Here is a 26,181-nt window from a genome sequence, read left to right as displayed (position 1 = left end):
ACGCTCCAGTTTATCTAAAAGCTTGCGTGCCTCTCTTTTGGGATGTGGTCCGGTGGTGTGGGACGTGCTCAAGACGCAGTGGCGTTTACACTGCTCAGTAGCAGGGCGGGCCCTTAGACGCCGTACGTCCGAAGAACTAGCGGACACTGCCACAAAGCTGCGTATTGCTCTTCGGGTTGATCGACTAACTCTCTTGATGCGTGCATGGAAGCGAGAGTTAAGGGGTCGTTTTCAACGCCTCATAGCAGCTTCGTCATTGACGGCGGCTGCTTGGCGTTGCAGACGTAATCCATGTGCTCACCCTGAGGTTCTACGCTTTGCGAAAAGCTCGCTTCTCAACCCGTCGAGTCGGCTAGGAACTCCGGCTGCCAGATTATTACACACTGCCTTACCGCCGAAGCGTGATCAATAAGTTTTCCTTGCTCACTTTGCCAACATGGCTCGTACGACAATGCCATCACATCGCGGTACCACCGAGACAGCCACAATGTTAAGTAGGCTACCTCAAATTTTGTCTGAAGTAGCTGAACAACTGTGCACAAGTTCGTCAGCTGATGAAGTGAAAGAGGCACTGTCTTCCATGAAGCGTGGCTCGGCCCCCGGGCCGGATGGGTTGCCTGTTGAGTTTTATTTAACGTTTTGGGACGACATTGGGGCTCTTTTCACCTCTGTTATTTGCCGCTGTTTCGAGTACTTTGATTTTCCTGATAGCTTTCGCGACGGTCGAGTTGTTTTAATACATGACCCATCGTCTGTTCGCCCAGAGAAGTGGCGACCAATAACGCTCCTCAACGTTGATTATAAAACTTTCGCGGCAGTTATCACTCGGCGTTTGAGAAGCCTGATGCCCTCCTTAATAGGTCATCATCAGACGTGCTCTATTCCTGGAAGAGAAATCCACAGTCTTTCCTTTGTTACGCGCGATATAGTTGCGTACACGTTAACAAGATCAGCTCGGGGACTCTTGGTTTCACTTGACCAGGAAAAGGCATTCGATCGCCTCGAACATAGCTTTATATTTAGCGTAATGACAGCATTTGGCTTCTCACAAAAATTCGTTGAGCTTCTCAGAAACGCATACCGAAATATATGCAGCACGTTGTTTCTTGATGGTTTAGAGAGTGCGCCATTTCCGGTTACCCGTGGTGTTCGCCAGGGGTGTGCACTTTTTGTACTCAGCCTCGAACCATTCCTTCAATCGCTAATCGCTGATCCTTACGTTAGAGGCCTTCCTCTTCCAGGTAGTGGTACCGTGACAGTGACAGCATTTGCTGATGACATTATGTTGTATTTGAAGAATGAGGACAGTTTATCCCGTAGCCTACGACTTTTTACAACGTATGGCACGATTTCCGGTGCTGCGGTAAATTTTTCCAAATGTCGATATTTATTCATTGGTTCCCCAGACACATGTCTAAGTTCATTTTTCGGTCTTCAAAAAAGTGACTCTATTCGCATTCTGGGGCTTGATTATACTAGCTACGGCATATCAGCCTCCTTGTGGAATTCAGTAGTCGAAGATGTAAAACGACACGTCCGGGAAGCACAAGAGTATGATTTACCGATGCTCGAAAGAAGGTATTTAGCACAGACGGTGTTTTGCGGCCGTACATGGTACATATCTCATGTCTTACAGCCCCCATTACGAATCACCAGGTCGTTGCAATCCCTCATTGGCTCCTTTTTTTGGTCGGGTGGAACAGAGCTGGTTAGCCGAGCAGCTCTTGGGCAACCGAGAAACTGCGGTGGATTCGCATTCCCATCCGTCTCTGTTCGCTGCCGGGTGCTTGCCCTACGATTCTTACTTCGGTTGTTGCATGGTGATCAGTGCCCCGTGCGTGATCTTGCCTGTTATTTCTTTATTTCTTAGGCACCAAGCTACGCTATTTACTACCAGATGCACGGCTTAATTCTGCACCGCAAACACTTAACGTGCCTGCATTTTACTCAACGGCAGTAGCATTTTATCGACACGCGCAGCAGGTTTGTCCCGATGTGGACATTTTTGAAAGCCGCATTGTAGATACAACGGCGGCTCTTCTGCTTCCTCTGGTTCCTCCAGCCCGTCTAGCACGATCGAGAGATGTCTCGTGGAGCGCGATAACGGCATCGTTTTTGCCTGGTCACCTCCGTGACTTTATGTGGCGTCTTGGATGGAGAGTACTCCCAACATGGGACAGGCTGGAGAGGTGGGGCATGGTCCCATCTTCCACTTGTCCTAACTGCCCGTTACAGGAGTCTAACCAGCATATGCTGCAGCAATGTGTCATTGCAAAGGTGTTTTGGAAGTCAGTTAACACTAGTTTTCGTGGCCTAGGTGTTAATCGCTTTGTAACATCTGGTCGCTGCTCGCGTAGTCGCTTTGCACTCCTTCTAATAGATGCGGGAGCTTTTTGTTTATGGCGTAATAGGTACGAAGCTGTTGCGGCAGGTCATCGTCGTCGTGCTCTCTTTCCGATTCTGGAACCCCTCTACTCTGAACTCTTATCGTTTCTGTCGGAGGAATTATTCTTCCTTGGGGAGGAAGAACTTCTGCGACAATGGTCGTGCCACTTTCTTTCCGTAGTTCACAGACGCGTTCGATTAGTCTTCCACCTGGTCTGGTTACTATAGCCAGGTCACCTGTCAATGTCTGATTGGTGCATGTAATCAGTATGTGTTTACTATTTTTATGTGTTTGTGTAAGTCCCATATGGGTGTGAGCTCTTCTATTTATGCACTTCATTCTAACGCTGTAAGGTTTGTAACTTTTATGAATATTGATACCTGTTGTACATATTTTCTAACATCTTCACCAATTCTTGTAAATTCTGCACATATATCATCATGTACATTGTCCATATTGTGATTAGTGCATTTATGTAGTGATGTATAGTTATTAGTACAATGGACTATGGACATCCTACGGACTTGGACACTTTTGTTTAAATGTGTAATGTATGTTGTGCTTTGTCTTTTGTTTGTTATTGTGCCTGTTATACAGACGCTTGTCCCTTAGCTTTGTTGCGTCTCATGAGAGAATAAACTTTTTCTAAACAAGAATTTGCAGACTCATATGACATATGAGCTTCATTCAACGCGCTAAAGCAACTCCGTATATAAGAGAGCAGGGATGGTAGTACAGCCGCGGCCACGTCTGTGTGAACATGCGAGAACAGGGTTTTGTTTTGTGGGTCAAAATCTTGAGAAAGTTTTGGGCTGTAAATTGGTGTAACAAGAGCATGCGTGGTCTAATTGTCAAGCTGAGCACGTCAGAGCATGATACTGCCTCAAGGTTTCGCCCCACAGAGTGAAAACCAGCTGCTCACGCGCTCTACACAGACGTAGCCGCAGCTGTACGTCTGTAACATGTAATGATGACATAATATCTAATGTCGGCACTCAGAAATTTTTCTGATATCATGTAATCAGCTGGTTAGTATAGGTTACCGTTTCCCGAAAATGTCACGGTTTCACCGCAAGGGCGAATCAATGAACGCGACAGCAAAAGCTTGGAAAGTCACGTTGAGAACGGCCAGCAAATGGAAACGTGCAGTACGCTGCTCAAGCACAATTGATGCACGAAAACAACACACTTAGGACGAGAGTGAACTAACAACGTTTACCACTTGACACATAACGCACTGAACTGTGTAAGCAAAACCGACACACGAAACGTAATCACGGGTGCAAATGAGTAAAAACTAACAAGTGTACCAGTTGTTATACCTCGCTGTGCATGAAAAGCGCGCTCTTTTCGCAAATGGCGCCTTTGCAGAGATCAAAGTGACCATTGTGGGCCCGGCGACTAACGCAATCGTTGCAGCGAAAGCTTAAGGCGCACGATTCTCCCCACCTAAGGATAAGTGTGCGTGCCCACGTACCTAACCCCCTCCCCATCCGCGGGGCAAAGAACGCGTGAGGGATAAGCATGCCGTGGCGCATCGCGCCGAGCTGGGCGCCGAGCGTGGAGGGCTTTTTTATTTCCTGAGTGTTTATATAGATACGTATACACATACCGTGAATGACGGTGGCGGCGACGGCAAGAAACTAGCCGAGACAGTTATAGATTTGCTATCGCTATAAAATCCAAGCAACCAGTGGCCACTTTCTTTTAGCAGCGAAACTTATTATAGCGGCACCCGTTCGTCCCCCGTAGTATGTAACGAGTATAACATTTTGACCTCCAAGGTGGTGCCGGTGAGAGACTTCTTCTGTGCGTTGTTAAACAATAAAAAATAGTGCTCAATGTACATGCCAATGGCTGCTAATGGGGAATGAGAGACAGGAGCATTTGGCTTCTAGTTAACGCGCAGGCTGCGATCACAATTAGCAGCCATTGGCATGTACATTGAGCACTATCTGACAAGAAAGGGTTGCTACGTTATACTCGCTGGGAGTAACCTCCTTAGCTTTAGAAAGGTTTAGCGAGTGTTGAGCCACAGTGCCACGAATACAATGAACTTGTATAAACCATGAATGAACTCGAGGTGGTTAAAAATGGGAAGTAGATACGAAGCGCAAGCCGTAAGAAAAAAAAAAAAAGCCGAATTCTCCGCCTCTCATTTCCCATTAGCAGCCATTGGCATGTACATTGAGCACTATCTGACTGAAAAAGTTTGCTACGACATACTCGCTAGGCGTAACCTCCTTGGTTTTCGAAAGGTTCAGCGAGCGTTCGGCCGCAGTGCCATGAATACAGTGAACTAGTATATACCATGAACTCGAGGTGGTTAAAGGTGGGAAGTGGACCCGAAGCGCAAGCCGTAAGAAAATTTGCGTGTGCCACCTCTCGTTTAGTCCTTGGAATGTCCGCTGGATGGCGGTGCTTCTATATGGGGAATATATGATGAAAAGATGCAAGATGGTGGTACTTGGAGTGTTGAATAGATGGACAAACGGACACATAGACAGATGCATGGATGGACGCATGAACGGACGCAGGGGCGGCTGCAGGGACGAACGCAGAACGGACGCAGAACGGACGCGCGAACAGATGCACGCACGGACGGGCTGATGGACGCATGGATGGTCAAACTGACGGACGCATGGACGGACGGAAGCAAGAACGAATGAACGGACGAATTCTTCGCCCCACTCTCTATCATTCACTTCGTGGATATGCTGCCATTTTTTTTACTCAACCATTCAGGACTGATGGAGGGAAAAAGTTGATCCTACCATGCTTTTTTTTTATTGTGACAGCCACTATATGGACACTCTCGGCGGCATTTTGCCGCTGGCGTTAGTATCGATGTTGGTGTCGCCGTCACTCACCGTATACGTATACGTATCAATATATATGAAAACGCAAGAAAGAAAAATAATCTACGAAAAGACTCCGGTGCGTGGAATTAAACGAAGAACCTCTGAATCGTGAGTGCAAGGCGTTCACTACTGAGCCGCGGAGGAGCACATCTTTAATCGTTGAAACGGCAGCTATTTATATCTGCCACTTACCGACGGTGACGGACATCTCATGAGGTGGGGGGAGGGGGGGGGGGAGGACTACCGTGTTTTTTGCATAACGAGCAAGAGGGCGCACTAAGCGCGCATCTCCACGTAATCACGATGCGGCAGCGCGTGCTCTCACCTCCCACGCCTACTTTGCCTCGTGGAGAGGGGGGTGGATGCTCACTCGCGCGTTCTTTTATCGCGGTGGGGAGGATCGCACGTCTAGGATGGCCTTGAGCTTTCACCGGAACGATTTTGTTGTAGTTACTTGGCGCACAAAGGTCACTGCAATCATTGCAAAGTTTCGTTTGCGAAAAGGACGCGCTTTTCAGACACAGTGAAGTAACAAATGAGACGCTTATTCGCTGTCATCTGCACCTGTGTGTAGGTTTCATGCGCAATTTGTGCGTTAGCAATGCGGGGCACGTTTTTATCTGCTTGCCATTCAGCGCGTGACTTTCCAATTTGTTGCTATCGTGATCATTGCTTAGCCTTTACGGCAACGCTGTGACTTCTTCCAGTTTTTGAAGAAAAAATTGCACTGCCAAATAAAGCAATTTGTTACACGAAGTGCTGTGGTCGTAAGAAATATCCACCCGAATTCTAACGCTTCTCTTAGTATTTGTGCAATATAGGTCTCAAAAGGCCCAAAGAAATGAACTATACTGACATGAATTCAGGTGATTCAACCCAACATAATGTAGCTTGGTTGTGTAAGCGCAAAAAAAAGGAGAAATATTTCACATAAATAAGCACTTTTCTGGTTGTGAGTATGTCCTCAAGTAAATAATTCATGCACTGCTTCTTTCTCGAAGAGTAAAACCTCATCTTCTAGCCCTTTTAGTACATGCCTGTGTGCAGGGTCTTAAAGGCTTAAAAAGAACAAAAAAATCACAGCTTTGCAACAAAGGCGAGGCAAGGAATGCACAGCAATAAATTGGAATGTCACGCGAAGAATCGCAAGTAGATCGAAACATGCCCCACCTTTCTTAAGCAAAAATGACGTGCAAAACGTCCGCAATTGCAGGTAAAGAGGAAAGCGAATAAGTGTCTCAGTTACTCCTTTGCTGTGTCTGAAATGCGCTACCTTTTCGCAAACAGACGCTGCGCAGTGTTACGAAGCGCGCCTCCGACGACGTTACGAAGGGCACCACGAATCTCACCGCTGCAACCACTGTTTCGAAAGACGGCGACGCCAACAAAGTCCCGAAGGCACCACTGCTTCGAATTCCACCGGGAAGGTCACCAGCCGTTTGGTAGCGTAGGTTTCTCAGCTCGCGACTGCTTCTGCGCAGAGCTGATAGACGAGCGAACGAGACGACGGTGATTTAAACAAGTTTTATGTACAGCATATATACAGAGGCGTTACAAGTTCGGCACTGGCGCCGACAGCTTAGAGACTCGGACAGCCGATCTCTCTCCTCTGACACATAGGTCTACTGCTCGCGACGCGCCGCAGGGCTTTTTTTATATGCACCGGGTGGATTCTTTGAGTAGCCAAATGTCCAACCAGAAGCGCCGCTGGTCGTGAGGTCAGAATCCTCCAATGGGGTCGTCGCTGGCCCGTGTCATTCTCATCGAATCCGGAGCCGCTGCGCTGCACGTGGCTGCACCGAAGGACGAATGACGTCGCCACGCATTGCGTCAGACTCGCCAGACAGAAAGGCGCCGATGGCTTCGACGGGCTCGCTGTGCGTGCGCGACAGAAAGGCACCGCCGTGTGATGACGCCGTTTAGTTGTTCGCCTCAGGCGAGCTCGCGTGCTGGCCTTGACACAGATTGCCTTTTTTAGAGGCATGGACGTTCGCTGTGGACTCGCAGGCATAACAGCAGCTAGTTTAGAAACCTTTGTGCGCCCGGGAACTACAACAGAATCGTTCCGGCGTAAGCCAGAGCCGTACGATTCTCTCCCCCACGAGTTAACGCGCGTACGCGTGAGCGTCAACCCCCCCCCCCCCCCCCTCCGCGGGGCAAAGTACACGTGGCTTATGAATGTATCAGTGTGCATCGCCACTTCGTGATGATCTGGCGACTCGTGCCCATTGCGCCATCTCAATGGTAATGCGGAAAGCACGATAGTTTTCTCAAGATCGCCATCACCAGTGTTGAGTGGTAGAAATAAATGGCTGATCGTTTCAACGTTGACGAAGATGCGCCTTGGTGGCTCAGTAGCTCACGGTACGCAATCACAAGCAAGAGGTCGGACATTCTATTCCGCGCAACGGAGAATTTTTCTTGATTATTTTTAGTAGCGAACCTCCTTAAAGCGTGGGCTGAGCGTTCGGTCATAATCGTATGCAGCCTCATCTCGTTAGTTCTTGAACCGGCCATAGAGGACGGTACTTGTACGTAAATGAAATGCATATATGCTGAAAAATCCAAATGGTACGATACTAGAGGGCGTCACTTGTAGTATGACAAATAACAAAAATTACAGCACATACATGGAGTCAATAATCAGTGGGGCGAGGGGTCCGTGATTGCGTCTGTGCTTCCCGCCGATTGTTCTTCCGTCTGTCCGTGCATCCATCCGTTCATCCGTGCGTCCATCCGTTCATCCGTGCGTTCATCCACCCGTCCTTCCATGCATCTGTTCATCCGTGCGTCCATCTGTGCGTCCATCCATCCATCAGTTCATGCATCCATACATGCGTCCCTCTATTCATCCATCAATCCATCCGTGTGTCAGCACCTGCGTTCGTCCATGGATCCATATGTATGTTCATCTATGCGTCCATCCGTTCATCCATGCGTCTGTCCATTCGTGCATCCGTCAATGCGTGCGTCCGTTCATTATCTCGTGTTTCCATCCCTGCGTTCGCTCATGTGTCCATTCGTCCATCTGTATGTGCGTCCGTTCCTGCGTTCGTCCATGCGTCCATCCGTCCGTCTGTTCATGTGTCAAAGACACAGACAGACAGATAGACAGACGGGGCCAGTGGATGATTCACGATTTGCGGCTAAAAAGTATGGTACGTGCAAGGCGGCAGCGGCTCGTGCTCGAAGACGGAACCTTGATATGCGAGTGCGCGATGGCGAAGCGTGCCGTGAAGCAGCGCCAGGGGGGCGAACAAGATGAAAGTGAAATGCGTGTTCGTATAGGTAGTTGAGCCCTTATTGTGCATTGTTTCGCTACAAGGGCGATGGACTAAATACTTCAGCAACAAATCGCAAAGTCATACGAAGAATGACAAGCAACTCGTAACTTGCAGCGTGCTCCTCAAGCAGAAAGCACGCACGAAATTACACAGGTTGTGGGCAGACTAACAACTATCACTGCTCGGCAAGTAAAGTGCACTGTTCCAAGAGAAAAAAAGACGCATCAAACGAACGCACATGTATATACAGCACAAGCGTGAATTGTCACTATTCTTATTTTTTCGTGTGTGAAAAGCGTGCTCCTTTCGTAAACGCGGCCGCAGCAGCGAGCGAAGTGACCTTCAGGCTCTCTCGAATCACGAGTCTGATAAACGCGTGCGCAGGAGAGATCATGCTCCGTGGAAGCGGCGCTCATCGAAACGCGAGAGAAGATGACATTTAGAGTGCGCCCAACGTGATGGGGCGAAGCATCCGTCCGTCCATTCTTTCTTGCTTCCGTCATCCATGCGTCTGTCTGTGTGATCATCCATGCATCCATCCGCCCGCCCACGCGTGCGTCTGTTCGTGCGCCCACACGCCCATCCGTGTGTTCCTCCCTGCGTTCGTCCATGCATCCGCCCCTGCGTCCGTCCATGCGTCCATCCGTCCGTGCAGCCATCCGTGCATCCGTCCATGCATCTGTCTGTGTGTTCGTTTGTCCATCTAGTCAACACTCCAAGTACCACTATCTCGCATTGTGGGCATTGTTCAACAGCGCACAAAAGACAAGAAAAGGTTGCTACATTATACTCGCTGGCCGTAACCTCCTAGGTTTTAGAAAGGTTCAGCGAGCGTTGGGCCGCAGTGTCATGAATACAGTGAACTTGTATATACCATGAACTCGAGGTGGTTAAAACTGGGAAGTAGACATGAAGCGCAAGCCGTAGGAAAGTGTGCGTGTGCCTCCTCCCGTTCAGAATGTCCGCTGGATGACGGTGCTTCTATATGAGGAATATATCATGAAGAGATGCGAGATGGTGGTACTTGGAGTGTTGAATAGGTAGACGAACGGACACACAGACAGATGCATGGACGGACGCACGGATGGACGCATGGACGGACGCAGGAATGGATGCATGAACGAAAGAAGGAACGGACGCGTGAACAGACGCACGCACGGACGGGCGGATGGACGCACGGGCGGCCACACAGACACACGCATGGATGGACGGAAGCAAGAACGAATAGACGGACGGATGCTTCGCCCAATTATCCATCATTCGCTCCGTGGATATGCTGCCATTTTTTACTACGTCATATAATGACGAACTTCTTGCCAGTAAAGCCGTAGTGTAGACCGGCATAAAACGCTTTCATGTAAAAAAAACGACAACACATGAATATGATGATGATGTTGATAACGATGACGACGATGACGACAACGACGACGACGATGACGACGACGACGACGATGATGATGATGATGATGATGATGATGATGGGAAACAACCTTGTGCACAAGCAGAAAAAAATAATCAGAAAACATCTTCAAGAAGCCTAAATATTGCGCATAAATTGATGCGAAGTACAAATGCAAGAGCTGAGATCTTGCTAGCGAAAGCGCAAAGTACACAAATTCAGTCTCCTATGCAGAAGGGGTTTGAAAGGTTTCCTTCAGGCTAGTAGAAAATGTCTCTAAATGAGAGTTGAAATGTGGGTTTGTAGGTATGCATTTGAAAGAATTTGATGGAGCGCGAAGCAAAAAACGAACTCTAGAAGTAGCATGTGGACACTACCCAGCGGTACGAGCAAAAATGTGTTTGTTTTCAAACTCAGGCTTTCTGACGAATATGTTATAAAGAGGTTCGAGTTTGAAAGTAAGCATGTTGTTGCTGGTAGTGCATTTCGATGTTCGGCGTGCCTTCTTGTGGTCATGTTTCGGTTCACGCTACATAAAATTTATTCAAATGTCTTCAAAAGAGTCGCGAAGCTTGTGTTATATACACCACACTATAGACAACGTTCATTTCATTTGTAGTCATACTGTAGCCAGGAATTATAAGTGTCTCTCTGGGTGTAGGCACTCAAATCGCATTCGATAAGTTTTAAACGGAAAATTTCTAGAGAAAATTTTCTTGTAACGAGCATAATATCGTAAAAATGTCTAGCATTAAACTTGCCTCATTCAAAAGGATAATATGGAAACGACCTCCTAGTTGTTATTCTTAAGGGCCTCGAAGAATCTGCAGATGCAAATTGTCCAACGATCTCCGAAACTATGTAGCCTCTCATGACCTGCCTTTGTTCGCATACAAAACTGATTTTAAAGTCAAGACAGTCGATGGTGGTTCAAATGATTTGATGATATCAAAAACACCGGCTACCTTAACCGTTGGCTTTTCTTATTTTATTGCAATGCGATATAAAGAAGCAGAAATAACCCTAAAATGTGCAAACATGCCCACACAACGACTTGGGGCTGACACTCTTGTACTGGTGTAGTGGGCGAGAGTATACATCTCTTTTAGGGCAAGCTCCTTACGCCGTGGGTCGTTCCCTCCTCTGCAGTAGTTGTAGTAGTAGATGTGTGTAACCTTCTTAAGTTTATGAGTTGCTCTATAGATGGCGTTGTGTGTATATGCCCTTGGAAATATTATAACTAGACTGTGTTAGTAGTTTTCACAGCATATTCACGGAGTGACTGATGAGTGGGGCGAAGCGTCCGTTCGTGAGTTCGTTCGTAACGTTAACGCAAAGAATTTGCGCTTGTAAGCGTTAATGCAAATAATACGCTTGTAAGCGTTAACGCAAAGAAAGAAAAGACGGAATAATTGAAGAGAGTAGTAGACCACACAAAAAATGTATCAGTCCCGAACGTAGGGAAGCGTTGAAAAAAACGGTCAATATAAAAAAGAATAGTGACCAAACATAAGTCATGCTACTGGGAAGTGCATAAACAGGAACAACCAAACAAGAAATAAAATAAACAAAATAACAAAGTGAGATCTCTTATAAATAAAAAAGTCATACATCCGGAAAAGACAAATAAGCGGCTTTCATTGTACAGTCTCTCTCCGATCGGACTGTGGTCGGCAGACGCATTGCTGATTAATGCGGGCCACTCGCACGATTGGGTAGCCCCTTCGGCGCCTGCACGCAGATGATTGCAGCGCTGGGTTCAGCTGTTTCGACCAGCGCCAAGGTTAATCACCACAGTTACTGCCCTTGCCGGCTCACCACTAATGCGGCCTTTGGCTGGGTGCTCGAACCCACTGGAGAATAAATGAGCCGCATACTAATGGTTACCAATTGAACAGCGGGGCTCGTAAAAAGAAGAGTGCTCTATTGTTTTCCCTCCTGTGTCGAGCATGGCATGCCTGGGTTACTCATGAGCTCTCACTTGTAGCAGTCAAATTCATTATTGCCTCGATAGAAGCTAGGTCGTTCATCGTGCGGAAGTTAAGCCTCTAAACAGAAATACATTTGTCCAAGTTACGCTGTAGAGTGGGCGTCTATCTTTGGTGTATGGGCAGGCTTAGTCTTCTTTTTTCAATAGACGATCCCCTGATTGACCATTTGCGCTGTTTTACCGCTGATAAAGAATAACAAGAGCTTCATTTCAGTTGCGTAAACACGTAGCGACTGCACTTTTGTAGTAAAACCATAGTATTTTTTTCATCAGCAGCAACACTAAGGACACCAAAATCAAAACTGTGTAAACATGTGCTTGTACATTTATACGCATAGGGCAAATTAAGTAAAAAGTGCCAAATGAACAGCTCAGTCATAGATGCTCGATGAAAATGCCTTTGGATGATCCGGTTGCTTAATTATTATCTATCTGGGGCTCAAAAATTTAACATATTTGGCACTTGTGATATTAACATCGAAGCTGTTGTATAGCTCGCCGCAGTGTGAGCGTTGTTGCGACAAACGCCATCGTTGTTTGTTTGTGGCCTGTAGACTCAGGCACATATCCACTCTGGGGGACTGGCCAAGCAACCTTGCAGCTAATGGATGTTAAGTACAATAATGATTGCCAAACCTTTACTAAATAATCTAAACAAACAGATTAAAATATACAACAATAGAAACATAAAGTGAGAAAAAAAATTGCCCGCAGCTTCCCTCGGGGGAACACTGAGGAGGATGCGGAGCATATAATTGGTTAACGGGGTGTTAAAGTGCGACTTACTTGGGTCGATGGCTAAATTGGTTAACGTGGTTGTGAAATGGGGTGTTAAATTGCGACTTACTTGGGTCGATGGCTAAATTGGTTAACGTGGTTGTAGGAGGGGGTGTTAAATGAGTGAACACGTACACACGTATGCGAAAGGGCGGCGCTGGTCGAAGGGACGTCGATCATTGTGTTTGTGGATTCGTTGGAATTCATTTCACCGCGACCTTGGACGTCGACGCGCCGTACAAACCAACCGACGAGCGGCAACTGAGCGAGCGAGCGCCGACCTTGAGTATATATACAGCACGACGGCGCATGCACTGTCAGCTGTTGAATGTTCTCGAAGCGCGACGCCACATGCGCGTCCACTGGAGAATCAGGAGAATTGTAGATGTCGAACGCGGTGTGTAGAGGAGGAAGGGTGCACAGATGGTGGAGGAGTGAAGCGCGCGCGGTGTGTAGAGGAGGAAGGGATGCACAGATGGTGGAAGAGTGGGCGACGGCGCGACGGCGCATGCGCGCGCGTCAGCTGTCGAATGTTCGAGAAGCGGTGCGGACGGCGCACTACAAGGCGCGAGTATAAGATGCTTCGCATCTAATATGAATATATAAAGAAGCAACAAAACATGAAAGGAAATGTGTGCTAATACCGTAAAGAAAGACTCGAAATTTTGAGCTGACCAGAAAGCCAAGTTTAATACAAAAATGAAATGTAGTCGTACATTTATTCACATTTAAATTCATCTTTATAGTATTTTTGAGTATATATTAAAGTACGCTTCATAGGCTCGTTGCTTGAATACTATTACAAATACAAATACGTTTATTTACTTGAATAATATTACATACTGCATCAAATACGTTTTTGTGGCAATGTCCCGAGACGGAGACACCAAAACTTAGAATAATTACTGCGGTTAAAACTGAAACCTACCATTGAAAACGGAATAACCAGAAGTCGTTTCATGATTAATGTATCGCTGCGACATGCTACAAAACAATCTTCCATATTGTCTGCTTCTTCGTAGAATGGGCACAGGAGAAATATCAGCAGACGAGCTTTGTGTTAATAAAAGTTTAATGGGGGCACACTCCACCATATTTTAACAAAATAACTTCAAACTTTTCAAATTGACTCTACTGATGTCTAAAAAAAAATACGCGTTGCTGATAGTCGGTCCATTTAGTAATATTTTCTCTTATATTTGTACAAATCGTTAATTTTCTATACCTTATTTGTGCGAGTACCAAAATTATTCGTCGTTCAAGTGAAGCTAGGGCTAACGAATTAGCCAGTTCTTTTCACTATTACAGTGACCTAAAATTCATAAATTTTTATTAGCTAGTTCTTTTCACTATCACATCGACCTATAATCCATATTTATTTCAGGGGTTTCATGTTTTGTGGTACAAATGTGCGCAAAGGCAAGGGGGCTCGTGATTGTTATGAAGCTGTAAGATTTGTGCACACGGAAGAGGATCTGTTATGATGACTGCACTCATTTCGTTCCAAGGTAGATTTTGAAGCGCCAATAAGGAATAGCCATGAGCTAAGCCTCAACAAAAGGAGTTAAATCTGGTAGCCTCACTGAGACTCACCAGCCGAAGTAATCAGAGGTAATTCCTACCCATTTCTTTTCATTATTTACAGAAAGGTCTGTGGCTGTCGTTATTTGCGTCTGCATTTTTTATGTAATCTTTTATCCTGTTATTGCGAAATTTCAGAGATTAGACCTGTGATCGTAGGCAAAAAATTTCATCACATTCTGTCGTAATATTGTGATTTAGGCCATCATTTTCTCTTGCCGTCCTAAGGTCTACTTTTATGCTCTCCCGGTTATTTAAAAAAAAAAAATCAGGGGTGTAAAAAATGATGGCCAATGAGCAAGAAAGAAGGCATCGGGGTTACTGATAAAGGCGTACTCGGATCTTCTAGCCGGTAAGCTGTGAAATGTGAAGGAAGTTTGCACAGTTAGAATAGGGAATCCAAAACCAAGTGCTCCTGATACATTGCATTAGATGCCACAAACCAGGGAAGTCCCAGGCACATGTATATGCGCCCACTGCAGTGCGCATATACAATATAAACACGCTAACAGCAAGTCAAAGGCCTCTCCCATGATCCGCCAATCAACCTGGTCTGGTGCTTTCCCTTGGCACGTTATACTAGAAAACTTTTTTTTTTAATCTCATTGCTCCACCAAACTTTCTGTGTTCACATCGTGCATTTGCCTTCTCTGGGAATCAAGCCATTTACCCTTAATCACCAGTGGCTAACCTACCTACGTGCTACGTGCCCGGCCCATGTCAATTTTTTTTTCTCGCTTTCAACTATGGTATCCTTAACTCCGTGCCCTCTTCTTGTATATTAAACACCAATCATTATTCTTTCTATTGCTTGCTGCATCGTCCTATATTTAGCTGAACCCTCTTTGTAAATCTCCAGATTTCTGCTCCGTAAGCAAGTACTTGTAAAATGCAGCTTGATCGATTTATATATAGGGTTTAACGCCCCGAAACCACCTTATGAGAGATGCCGTAGTGGAGGGCTCCTGAAATTTCAACCACCTGGGGATCTTTAACGTGCACCCAAATCTGACCACACGGGACTACAACATTTCCACCTCCATCGCAAATGCAGCCACCGCAGCCAGGATTCGATCCTGCGACCTGCGGGTCAGCAGCCAAGTACTTTAGCCACTGGACTACCGTGGCGAGGCTGTAAAATGCAGCTGTTATATACCATCCTCTTGAGGGTTAGTGGCAGATTACCATTCATGATCCGAGAATGCTCGCTGAATGTTGTCCTCCAATCTTTATTCTTTCAGTTATTTCACTCTCATGTTTCGGCTCCGTGGTTACTACCTGTCCTAAGTAGACATAATCCTTTACGACTTCCAGCGTCTCTCCACCTATCGCAAAGCTCTGTTTTCCGCCGAGACTGTTGCACATTACTTTAGTTTCGTGCATATTAAATTTGAGACACACTCTTCCACTTTCCGTGCCCAGTTCAGTAATCGTGAGCTGTAATTCGTCGCTCGAGTTACTCATCATGGCACTTTCATCAGCGAATGGCACGTTACTAAGATGTTCTCCAATAACTTGTGGTGTACACGTATCCCGAAGGAGTACGGCCACCAGCGTGGGTCCGGTCTTAGCGAGCCGCAGGGCACGCGTCAACCGTCGCCGTGGCGGGAAACACGATACTGCTCAAGTCGCAACACTTTACTGTGGCAACACCAACGCAGTACAGCCCGTTGCAAAAAGGCGCGGCGGGAAAGCAAGTAGGCTTATCCACGCCACGGGCACAAAGTACTACACAGGGGTGCCACGAGCACGTCTCCGCGGTAAAGGTAATCCACGGAGACACCGGGACAAAGGGGCCCGGTTGCTCGAGCGAGGGCAAAGGCGCTCGCGTTGGCTTCGAAGGGAGACGGGTCGGCGTAGCTAGGCCACGCACTAGGACACCGTACTGCCCTTCGGCCGTGAGTACGCAGCGGGGCAACAAGAGGTGAGCGTTCGCATCGGGCGCGAGGCGCCGTCAGCGAAGTCCGACGAGCCCCGAGCGACGGGACTCGACGGACGGAAAAGAATGCGTGGCTCACCGTTTGAAGTCCCGGACTGTACTCCCCGCTCCCGACGCAGCGCGCGAAAACCTCTCGGGAGGCTCCCCACGCGGCGCCACAGTCAACATCCGCTACCGGGTGAGGGAGTTAAACGTCACTCCGCCCTTCCCAGCGCGGCAGACAGCAAAGGAGGGCAGACATGTCGGGACATGAGAATGGCAGGAAAGGCGGTAAAGCCCGCGCAAAGGCAGCGGGCCAGCCTCAATTCCCACAAACTTTTATCTCTAACTCCTCCAAATCTATGGTCTTAAAAACCTCCTGTAAACACGCAGTAAATCGCATTGGAGAGATTGCGTCTCCCTGCCTTACACCTTTCTTTATTGGGATTCTGTCGCTTTCTTTACGGCGAACTATGGTGGCTGTGGATCGACTCTACAATTCTAGTATGTTTATTTAGGATTCTTCCGTGCCCTGATTTCGTAGTGCCTGCATTACTGCTGATGTCCGGACTGAGTCAAACTCCTTCTCGTAACCTATGAAGGCTATGCATAAGGGTTAGTTGTAGTCCACGCATTTATCTATTACCTGATTGATATTATGAATATAGTCTATTGTGGAATAGCCTGTAGGAAATCCTGCTTGGGCCTTTGTATATTTTAACTCTAACGTGCTCTTAATTTATTATTTAATTTTATTAGCTATTATTTTCGTAAATAGATTTTAGAGACCGAACACTAAGTTGATCGGCCTGTAATTTTTTCAAGCAGTTGACGTCTCCTTTCTTGTGGATTAGGATGATGTTGGCGTTCTTCCAAGATTCTGGTACCATTCCCATCAAGAAAAACTTCATAAGGTGGCCAGTTTTTCTAAGACGATTTCTCCGTCATTTTTAGGAGGTCCGTTGTTACCTTATTTTCAACAGCGGCTTTGCCGCGTTGCAATCCTTCTAGGGCTTTCCTTACTTCTCCTGCCGTTACTGGTAGGATTTCGAATTCCTCTGGACTAATAATGTTTCTCACGATATTACCCTAGTTCTTTTGGCAACCGTACAGCTCTCTGTAGAATTTCTCCATCACTTCAACTGTAATATTCATGTTGGTTATGACATTTCCTTCCTTGTTACTTAATGCATACATCCGATTCTCGCCTATGCACAAGTTTGCCATCGCGGGTTTTAGGCTTCCGCCGCTTTTGACAGCCTGCTCAATCCTCTTCATGTTGCACCTTCTGACGTCGGCTACCTTACGCCTATTGGTTAACTTCGAACGCTCCACAAACTCTATTTGGTCGGCTGCATTTGAGGCTTTCATGCTTTGTCGTCACTTAATCAGACTTTTTTGTCTCCTAAGATAGTTTTCCGGTGTCCTGTCTAGTGACTGTACCTCCGATTTTCATTGCACAATTTTTGATGACACTAGTAAGAGTATCGTTCATTGTGCCAACGCTTACGTCGGTTACCTCGTTTAGTGCCTCGAATTAATTCTGAAGCGAAACTCTGAATTCCTGTATTTTCACTATCACCGTTAGTTCCTTAATTGGCTTCTTGCGTATCAGTTTTTGTTTTTGATTTTTAAGATCTAGATGAATGCGAGCTCTTGCCATTCTATGGTCACTGCATTGGGTCTTGCCAACTACTTCTACATCATATACCATGCCCTGATGTGCACACAGAATGATGTGCATTTCATTTAATTTCGACATCAAGACGTCTCCACGTGCATTTACGGTTAGTCCGTTTTCGAACTAAGGTATTTAAGATCCGTAAATTACGTTCTACGAACTCTACTAATAACTGTCCACTGGAATTTCTAGAGCCGATGCTACATTCCTTCACCGCATAGTATGCCGTCTGTTTCTTGCCTACTTTGGCATGAGAGTCACCGATCAGAATAGTATACTGTGACTTTACTTTATTATTGGATCACTCTTCATCTTCGTAGAAGCGTTCAACAAAATGATCATCATGGCTTAAGGTAGATGTGTAGGCCTGTACCACCTTCACTTTGTAACTTTTGTTAAACTCAATTATGGTACTTGCCATCCTCTCACTGATTCTATAGTATTTATCTATGTGGTTAGCGATACTCTTGTGTATAGAAAACCCACCTCTAGTCACTTTCAGTCAATCCATATTACACGGTAGCATAGGGCGTGTCCACTCTTCCGCAGTGTATAAACCTCACGTGGCGTCCTAACTTTACAGAGCCCTATTATATCACATTAAACATCCTCTAATTTCTCAATCAGGACAGCTAGACTAGCATCACTGGATAGCGTTCTAGTGTTGAAGGTAGCCAAGTTCAGATTTCAATAGTGGTCTGTCCAGACTTGGAGAATCTTAGCACCCTCCATTGCGTCGCAGGTCTGACTACAGCCTTGAACAATTGCTTTGCAGCCGCTGGGGACTGAGGGTCAAGAGTTCATTGCTGTAGTCATGGGTGGTAGTCGCCAAGTACTGCACCAGGGTGGCCAATCCTGCTCTGGGGAGGAAGTGCATTACGGGCAGGCGGTCTCCGGTGAGGCCACATCTCAGACCTTTTCTTTTTTGTTTAAACGATTCTTTTATCACGCGTTTTAAGTAAATATACCATTGTGAATGGTCCGGCTTCTGCACTGAAACCGAATTTCGTCATGGCATGCTAGGCTGCTGCGCTATCCTTTCTTAGCACTGTAGAACACCACCTGACCGCCTATCAGCTCCTAACGGAATCAGACGCGTAGCTCACGTAGTTTCTTTCTTAATTGCTTTAAAGTAAAGTTTATTTAAAAAACCCGCGTGGTTTCGAACTTATGACTTTGCATTATTACGCCAACCTAGTGCCCTGTATAGCCATCCTTTTCATGCGTTCATTCTCTCTTAACTTCTTTTTGTCTTGCTCGAATTTGACATTGTTTATTTTAGAGTGTCCGCAATGTCGGCGTTTTGCTGATTTTCAGGGGTAGCACTGCTACTTTGGCGTTTCCTGTCAACTGACGAGCTGCGCGCACCTGTTTCGTGAACTAATCAGCTACTTCTATATCATTGTTACATTGATCGTATACGCCGCGGGCGCTTGGAGTGCATAAAACTTAAACGCTAAAAGTTTCTAACTGCTGCAGAGTAGACAGGCGCTGTCTTTAAGGGACAGTATACTATTTCGTTGGTGTTTTAGAGCACTAATTAAAACTCTGGTAAGTAAAAAGAGAAGTAGGCAGTGACCCTCTGTGAGAAGTAATATGTACGTACTAGTAATTACATCTATGGTTAGACTAATAACGTTAAATTGTGGAATAAAAGGTAAGCAGAAAATTATTTCTAGTTCTAGAAAGCGGTGAAAAGTAAAAAAAAAACTTCATACGAAAGTAATGACATGTTTGCATCAATCACCACAAACCATCAACTTGAAATAATAGACACCGACGACTCTCGGCACTACAGTTCACAAAAGATGCTTTGTACATGTGGAACGTGAGGCATAAAATGTATTGTTGTTGACGGCTTGTACAATACAGCAATGCCTCGCCTCTTTTGTCGCGATCCATACGCAACAACTTACAAATTCTTCGTAAAAATTCACTGTCAAATATATCATACCTTAACTAAAGTTAGTTAGCACGCCTATGTCGGTGTTTATTAAAAAAATGCTCTTTAGTTGTGCAGTTTTATTGACAACGCTGCAGCAATTCATGTCAAGTATTGCGAGGGGCCAGCTGCTGGTTTTAACAAATCGTTTTCTTTTGAAAATTTTGAAGCGTTTATTCTTGGTTTCGTCCTAACCAAATATTACAGGATATATAATAAGGTTATAAAAGAGTAACTTGATTTCTCTCCTCTTTTGCCATTTGCCATAATTTCTTCCTAATTTGACGTACTCTGCTTGAAAACTCTTCATACAGAAAGCTTTGTCCCTTTCCGCTTTCAGCAAGCGCTAGAAATGGCATTTCTCTGCCGATAATCTACTATTATCACTGGGTGGCTCCTTCCAGTCTTTTTGCCTAGTCTTCGGTACCTTTCGATGCCACTAAGACTCAGTCCTAGCTTGTATGTGAATAAGTCCTTTTGCAGTATTTTTGTTACGCTTTGAGATGTTTCAGTGTCGTTATCTTGTAGTCCATATATTATCAAGTTATTCCGATGACCTCTGTTTTCAAGATCGTATAACTTATTCTGCAAAAATGACACTTGTGTTTCCAAGGCAGTGAAAGTCGCTTTCATGCTCTTAAGTTCCGGTGCTGAGGACTCCAAGACAGACGAGCTAGCATCTAAACTGCCCAGTACTTCCTTCATATCGGTTATGTCTGATTACAGTTCGCTTTGATTCGATATTAGGCTATTCACGGAAGTCATTCTGTTAGTGTGCCCTTCGAGCAATTTCATCAAAATTTTCATCTCAGTAGCGCCCAGGGTCACCTCGATATCCTAAATAAGGATATCGAAGTCCCTAAATAAAACAAGTAGCTCGCTATTAACGTGCAAGCTCTTCCTCTTCGACAACGAAGACAATAGAGAGACAGCGGCAAAACTGCATGCGTAGCTGAGGGCTCACAAGCCGGCTCCAGCACGGCAACGTGGACAAGCAGATCCAGGGTTGTGGGCTCACAAAGCTGAAATAAAACGGCCGTAGCGGCAAGCTGGCCTGCTAAGTTGAGGGCTCGCAAAGCTGCAGCGGCACGTCGACGCCTTCAGGTGGACCAGAATGTGTCTAGAGCGTAGGAAGCGGCTGCGAAACGCTGAAAGCGTTATGTACGGCTACAGCTACCCACCCAAACCCGATCGCTTATCATTTCTGAATCACGTATATAGAGCAAATGTATAAAAACGTTTGAAATGTTTCGTCTACGTGGTTCAAAGAGAGTAAGTGATCCGCGTGATTCGCCCACTTATGATCATTCAATTCGTGAATATGCTGCGACATTTTAGATGAAGGATTGTCTTGTGAGAGCTTCTAATTGAAAGTTAGTACAAGAGCTACAGGTGTGCTAGTTAAGTAGTAGTTACTGCATTTTGCTCAACTTCTAAGAGTGCAGGTGGGGGATATTTCCGGACGAAGGAAGTTTTCAACGTAGGCTGTGCTATAATGACATTAAACAGAAATTCCGTAATCAAGTACCTCGCACTCACTATGATGCGTTCAGCTCAGCGCGATTCTGTGCTCTTCTGAAGTTGTCGCTTTCGCTTGCACATACCGAGCACACTTTTCGTGCATTCATCCAACAAAGCCTTGCACGAAGTGTACCCGCATGTTGCCCAGGCCTATATATGATTGACCCGCAGACAACGCGCGCTGAATTATACGTGCACATCAATCACCACCCTTTCGCAACCCGGAGTACAATATGCGGGTGGCCTCTTCTACGATTTTTAAATTAAGGCATACTGTGTACCAATGTTCGACACCGACAGTTTGCATCAACTCAGTCTCTCACTTTAATTTGTATTTAGAGCGAGCTTAACTATCTTCAATATGGGGAATATTTAAATCAGTGATGTTATACAAGGCATAGAAACGGCATTCACTTCAGAAATAATTTTTCTTGTTTGCGTCCAAAAACTGGCTTATTTTTCGAACAGGCAATATTCAAAAGTGACGTTCGCAAGGAAATGCCAAACTTGAATACAATGAAATATTTTTGGCACGCCTGCGATGTGACGAGATAGGCTGGGATGAACTTTTTGAAAGCAGCAGCAGAGCAAGAAGTTGCGTTGTCATGTGTTGCTTTAAAGTCCTAACAACGTAAAAGAATTGCTGAGTGGATACGACTGAAAATAAAGCAAGTTAATAGGGCTATTTGGCGCAAACTTTTGGAATCATGAAAGTTTTCTCCTGTATTTTCTGTTATGTGAGTGATATTGCCAGCATTAGTTTTCAGGGGTGGCCTTTCGATCTCATTTTCTGCGAAAACCCCGAAGCTAAGAAGCTTGCGAGGGCGCTGCCACTCAATGAGTGGCGTAGGCAGGGACCAATCCAGAAATGTAAGATATCTCCCGTGCTATTCGTTGTGTTCATTATTATATATATTGGCCAAAACAAAGCTAGTTGTCGTCGAAGTGAACACATCTCTCACATTTTTGTTACGGAATAAAGCTCTAAAACAGGGCCCTTAAATAAGGCTTAGAACAAAGCGTGCAGTCTTAAGCCGGAAGCTTAAAGGCGAACCGCGGCTTCAGAATAAAATTTATCGTTTCTCAAACCACTTCGCTGTCATGAAACCTACGCATTTGAAGATCTCTCGAATTCTTCGCGGCCAAAATGGCCTCCCGGAGCATACCATTATTCCTGCAAGCATTTCTGAGGTCACTATATTTAGCGCCGATAGAGACCAGGAGTCTTGTTACTAGTCTATGTTACAGAGAGCCTATACTGCAGCCAAAGTAAAAAAAAAAAAAGCATGATGGATCCATCCGTCTTGGGAATCGGTGTAACACAAAAGCAAAAAGTGTCCTTACGGAGTTTAGTGTTTATTGTACATAGATGTAAGAAAGCTTATACAATGTCTGTTAGTGTTTGACAGCTAAATTTTGGCAGCGTTTCTCATAAATGCATCACGATGATTCCACGAGAGATCGACACGGATCGAAAAGGGTGATATTTGAGATTTGATTGTTTATTTTATATTTTGTGCACATACGACCCAGAAGCCCGAAAGTGTATTTCGTTTTTTTTATACCATTGTTCAGGAGAAAAAAAGCTATTTGTGAAAAAAAAATCGTATAAGTAAATATAAATGCCTGATTTCGAAATCAGTGCCCATGTGAACACTATATAACCTCAAATTTTGCTTTCGAGTAGAGTTTAAGAGTGGTATTCATGTTAACGGGCAGAATTTATCGTTCAAAACTCTATGGGGTTCAACCTATACTAAATCTCAGAAGTTCCTTTCACTACTGTCAAGGCTGCAAGGCCCCTTGGTGCAATGGAAGGCTGATTAGCCTCTGCACATGCATTCATCTGCACCACATCATCGGATCGGCATCTCCATGGTGTCTGCTGGCACACGTAGGGACCAAGAGTTACTTCTGTGTAGCTGCAGTACGATGGAGAACGAATGCCAAACTTTAAAGTATCATCATGAGAAAGTAGAGTGTCAGTAAAAGAAAAAATCTAATGTCCTCGTGGTTTTTGTTTTCCTTGTCAATACTTCTTAAAAGCGCTTCAACAGGTCACATCAGAAATTTCAGATAGACACAGAAAGTTGTTGCCTGCCCAATGAAAAGCTTTGTACCACAAGAAGCATTTAATTGGCTCATTACGAGTCGCGAAGACATGATGCGAGAAGCTGAGCTTGGAACGTCTGCCATCCTGTGCACACTTCGGAAGACAAATTCTTCCCCTGCCCAGTAATGCATTGAAGCAAATCGGAGCCGCACGATCATACGACGCAAACGCATGTCACGTCACGTGCACGCAAGGCTACATTCGCATGACATGTTCAAGCCAGGCCGTGCACACAAGCGGCGTTGGGTCGTTTAGGCGTTTTGTGTAGCGTATACATTGCTGCTTTCTGTGTGATAGATTCTTATATGCGCGCACGTTTGCAGAGGCTAGCAAGAATCAGGTATCTTTACAACGATACACAACGTCGCACAGTTTAAACTGCACTGTAGTCTCGCATCTCGCTCGACGCGAAGTAAAACGGTAAGTAACACGCACTAATTTCTTTTTTATGTGTTAATATTTCTCTCCCCCTTCATACTACCATTCAAGCAACAGATTACACAAACTACACGAGTCACCTCGAATAATGCTCGAAGGGTCGCTTACTACTTTGGCGTACACAGGGCCATTCCTTGCTGTACGTCACTTCCACCGTGTCGAGGGCACGCGCCCGTGAAACAAAGGACAAGCGGCGTTCAGTGGCATTCTGACATTTTACCTGTTTCCGGGGCACGTAGCGTTGCCAATCTTGGCAGACGAGATCTTGAACGCTCTGTGCATGCACTTTTCTCGCCTCAGTGCCGTGTGTCACTTCGTTCCTTCATCCTCTGTCTGAGCCCTGCTTTATATTAGGTGTGAAACAGCTATTTGACTAGCCTGGGCTGCACCTCGGGCTCGAATCTCCCGTATCCCAAGAATGTCCGCGGCGGCTCCTCGAAGACCGGCGCGCTAAATTTACAGTATTCCCAATACCCCTTATCGACCCAGAAGCCCGAAAGTGACAGCAGAGGCCGCTCGCTCGACCTCCTGTTGAAGAGCAGGGGGCAACGTGTTGTTCTGTATGTGACGGATGGCGGCGTGAGAGTCGGAGTAAATAGTGTACTTGGGGAGAGAAGGAAAGGTTGTTGCGTGTATGCATGCTTTTGGTTAACCCACAATAAGTCTTCATTGATGATCTGTTTTTTTGTTTTTGTTACAAAAACAGCTGTGAATGAATGTCTCTTTCTTATTTAATCCCCTTGAACAGTGTTGCAGCACGTCGAATTCCAACGCCTCAATAAGGCTATTTATTTCTTTCTTTGTTTCACTGTTTGTTTGATCGATATAATTAGTATTCCAATAAAATGTATTCGCCCAAGCAATTTTTGTTCTCACTGACCCTTCTCAAACCTCAAATCGCTCGAGACCATCATTTGCGTCAACAAAAGACGTTTCTTTAAAAACCAAAATTATTTTGTCGAGAATTTTTTGTTCTACCCCCCTTTTTGGCATGTGTATCCGAGAATGTGAGCGTAATTGCACGAGTACGCTTTGGAATGTACTTTTTCTTTTATCCAACTGCTTTCTCAAATGTCTCACCATCCTACCTGAAACTCCACGCCAGACATACGAAAGTGACAGGACGCAAAACTAGAAACCGGACACTCTTGTGAATTCTTTGCTTTCAGCTCTCACGTTCCCAAAGGCTACGCACCTTCTCCAAGAATTTCCAGTTTGATGGTGAGTGCTAAGATTTTCAGATGTCACTAAGTTTTGTGTCTACCTCTGAAACGGCGACTGCTGACTTGCTCTTCATAATCGATTTTCTTGACGTATCGGCATGGTCATGCAACGTTTTGGAGACGATCTCTTACTAGACTGCAGCCAGTTTCCTGGAATAGGGTGCCAGAATGCTGGAAGTATGGTGCAACTACTGAAGACTTGCCCAACTTTTGCTTACCCTTTTTTATTGGAAAGTAACTGCAAATGTCCCGTTTTTTTTGGGCGGCTTCTGAATGTATACATCTTACAGAAAATACAAATATAAATAATGAAAAACCATATACATACTCAGATAACTGAATAGATAGATAGATAGATAGATAGATAGATAGATAGATAGATAGATAGATAGATAGATAGATAGATAGATAAGAATACAGAAATACAGCGCGGCAGGCAGGAGTTCTAGAAGACTAAGAAATGGAGCTTTTTGTTCCTTCAATGTGAAACGCGTGACTGCTTGTCACATTTCTCGTACTCAGTTTGCTCACGGTCACGGCTCCACCTGTCACTCGCAGGTGTTCGTGGTTGTGGCTATAGGCAGCCTCGTGAAACAAGGGAGCCGAGGCTTTCAATATTACAATGAGGGAGGGGTAACCATTACACAGGACTGTAGTTTATTGGAGCCTCGCAGGTTATGTGCTGCTGACATTTCCATCTACTCGTTACTTAACCGCCAGCTTCGTCTGTCTGTCCAATCCAAAGACGCAATTTATCGTCCATGTGTGTCTATAGGACAGTAAACACGAACAGCGGCAGTCTCTTTGCGACAGGCGCGCCCAGCAGACTTCACTTTGTGAAACCGCCGCGACAAGGCGATGCTATTTGTCAATGTCGCTGCAATGAGCCATAGGGCGTACCCAAAAAAATACAGTTTCACAATCGAATTTACTCGAAGAGCGGCGCTAGAAGTTCGGACGTCGTTCTCACTTTAAAGAAAACAGTACTTTCACAAAATGGACGTGTAGGAGCGATGGCTAGCATGGTTTAGCTTTGCCAAGAGCGAGTAGAACGTACTTCTGTGGTA

At 45.5% G+C, this 26,181-nt stretch overlaps 1 protein-coding gene across 1 annotated transcript in view; it reads left to right on the top strand.

Moving 5' to 3' along the window:
• LOC142814126 (uncharacterized) overlaps positions 1-26,181 on the top strand; it is a 63,427-nt gene that overhangs the window by 33,050 nt on the left and 4,196 nt on the right. The window contains exon 4 of the mRNA XM_075892056.1: positions 25,061-25,112. Coding sequence (XP_075748171.1) covers positions 25,061-25,112 — 52 coding nt within the window. The remainder of the gene's footprint in view (positions 1-25,060; positions 25,113-26,181) is intronic.

The sequence above is a fragment of the Rhipicephalus microplus genome, chromosome 4 (genome assembly GCF_043290135.1).
Source record: "Rhipicephalus microplus isolate Deutch F79 chromosome 4, USDA_Rmic, whole genome shotgun sequence".
NCBI lineage: Eukaryota > Metazoa > Arthropoda > Arachnida > Ixodida > Ixodidae > Rhipicephalus > Rhipicephalus microplus.
This window is presented reverse-complemented; position numbering and strand designations above follow the sequence as displayed.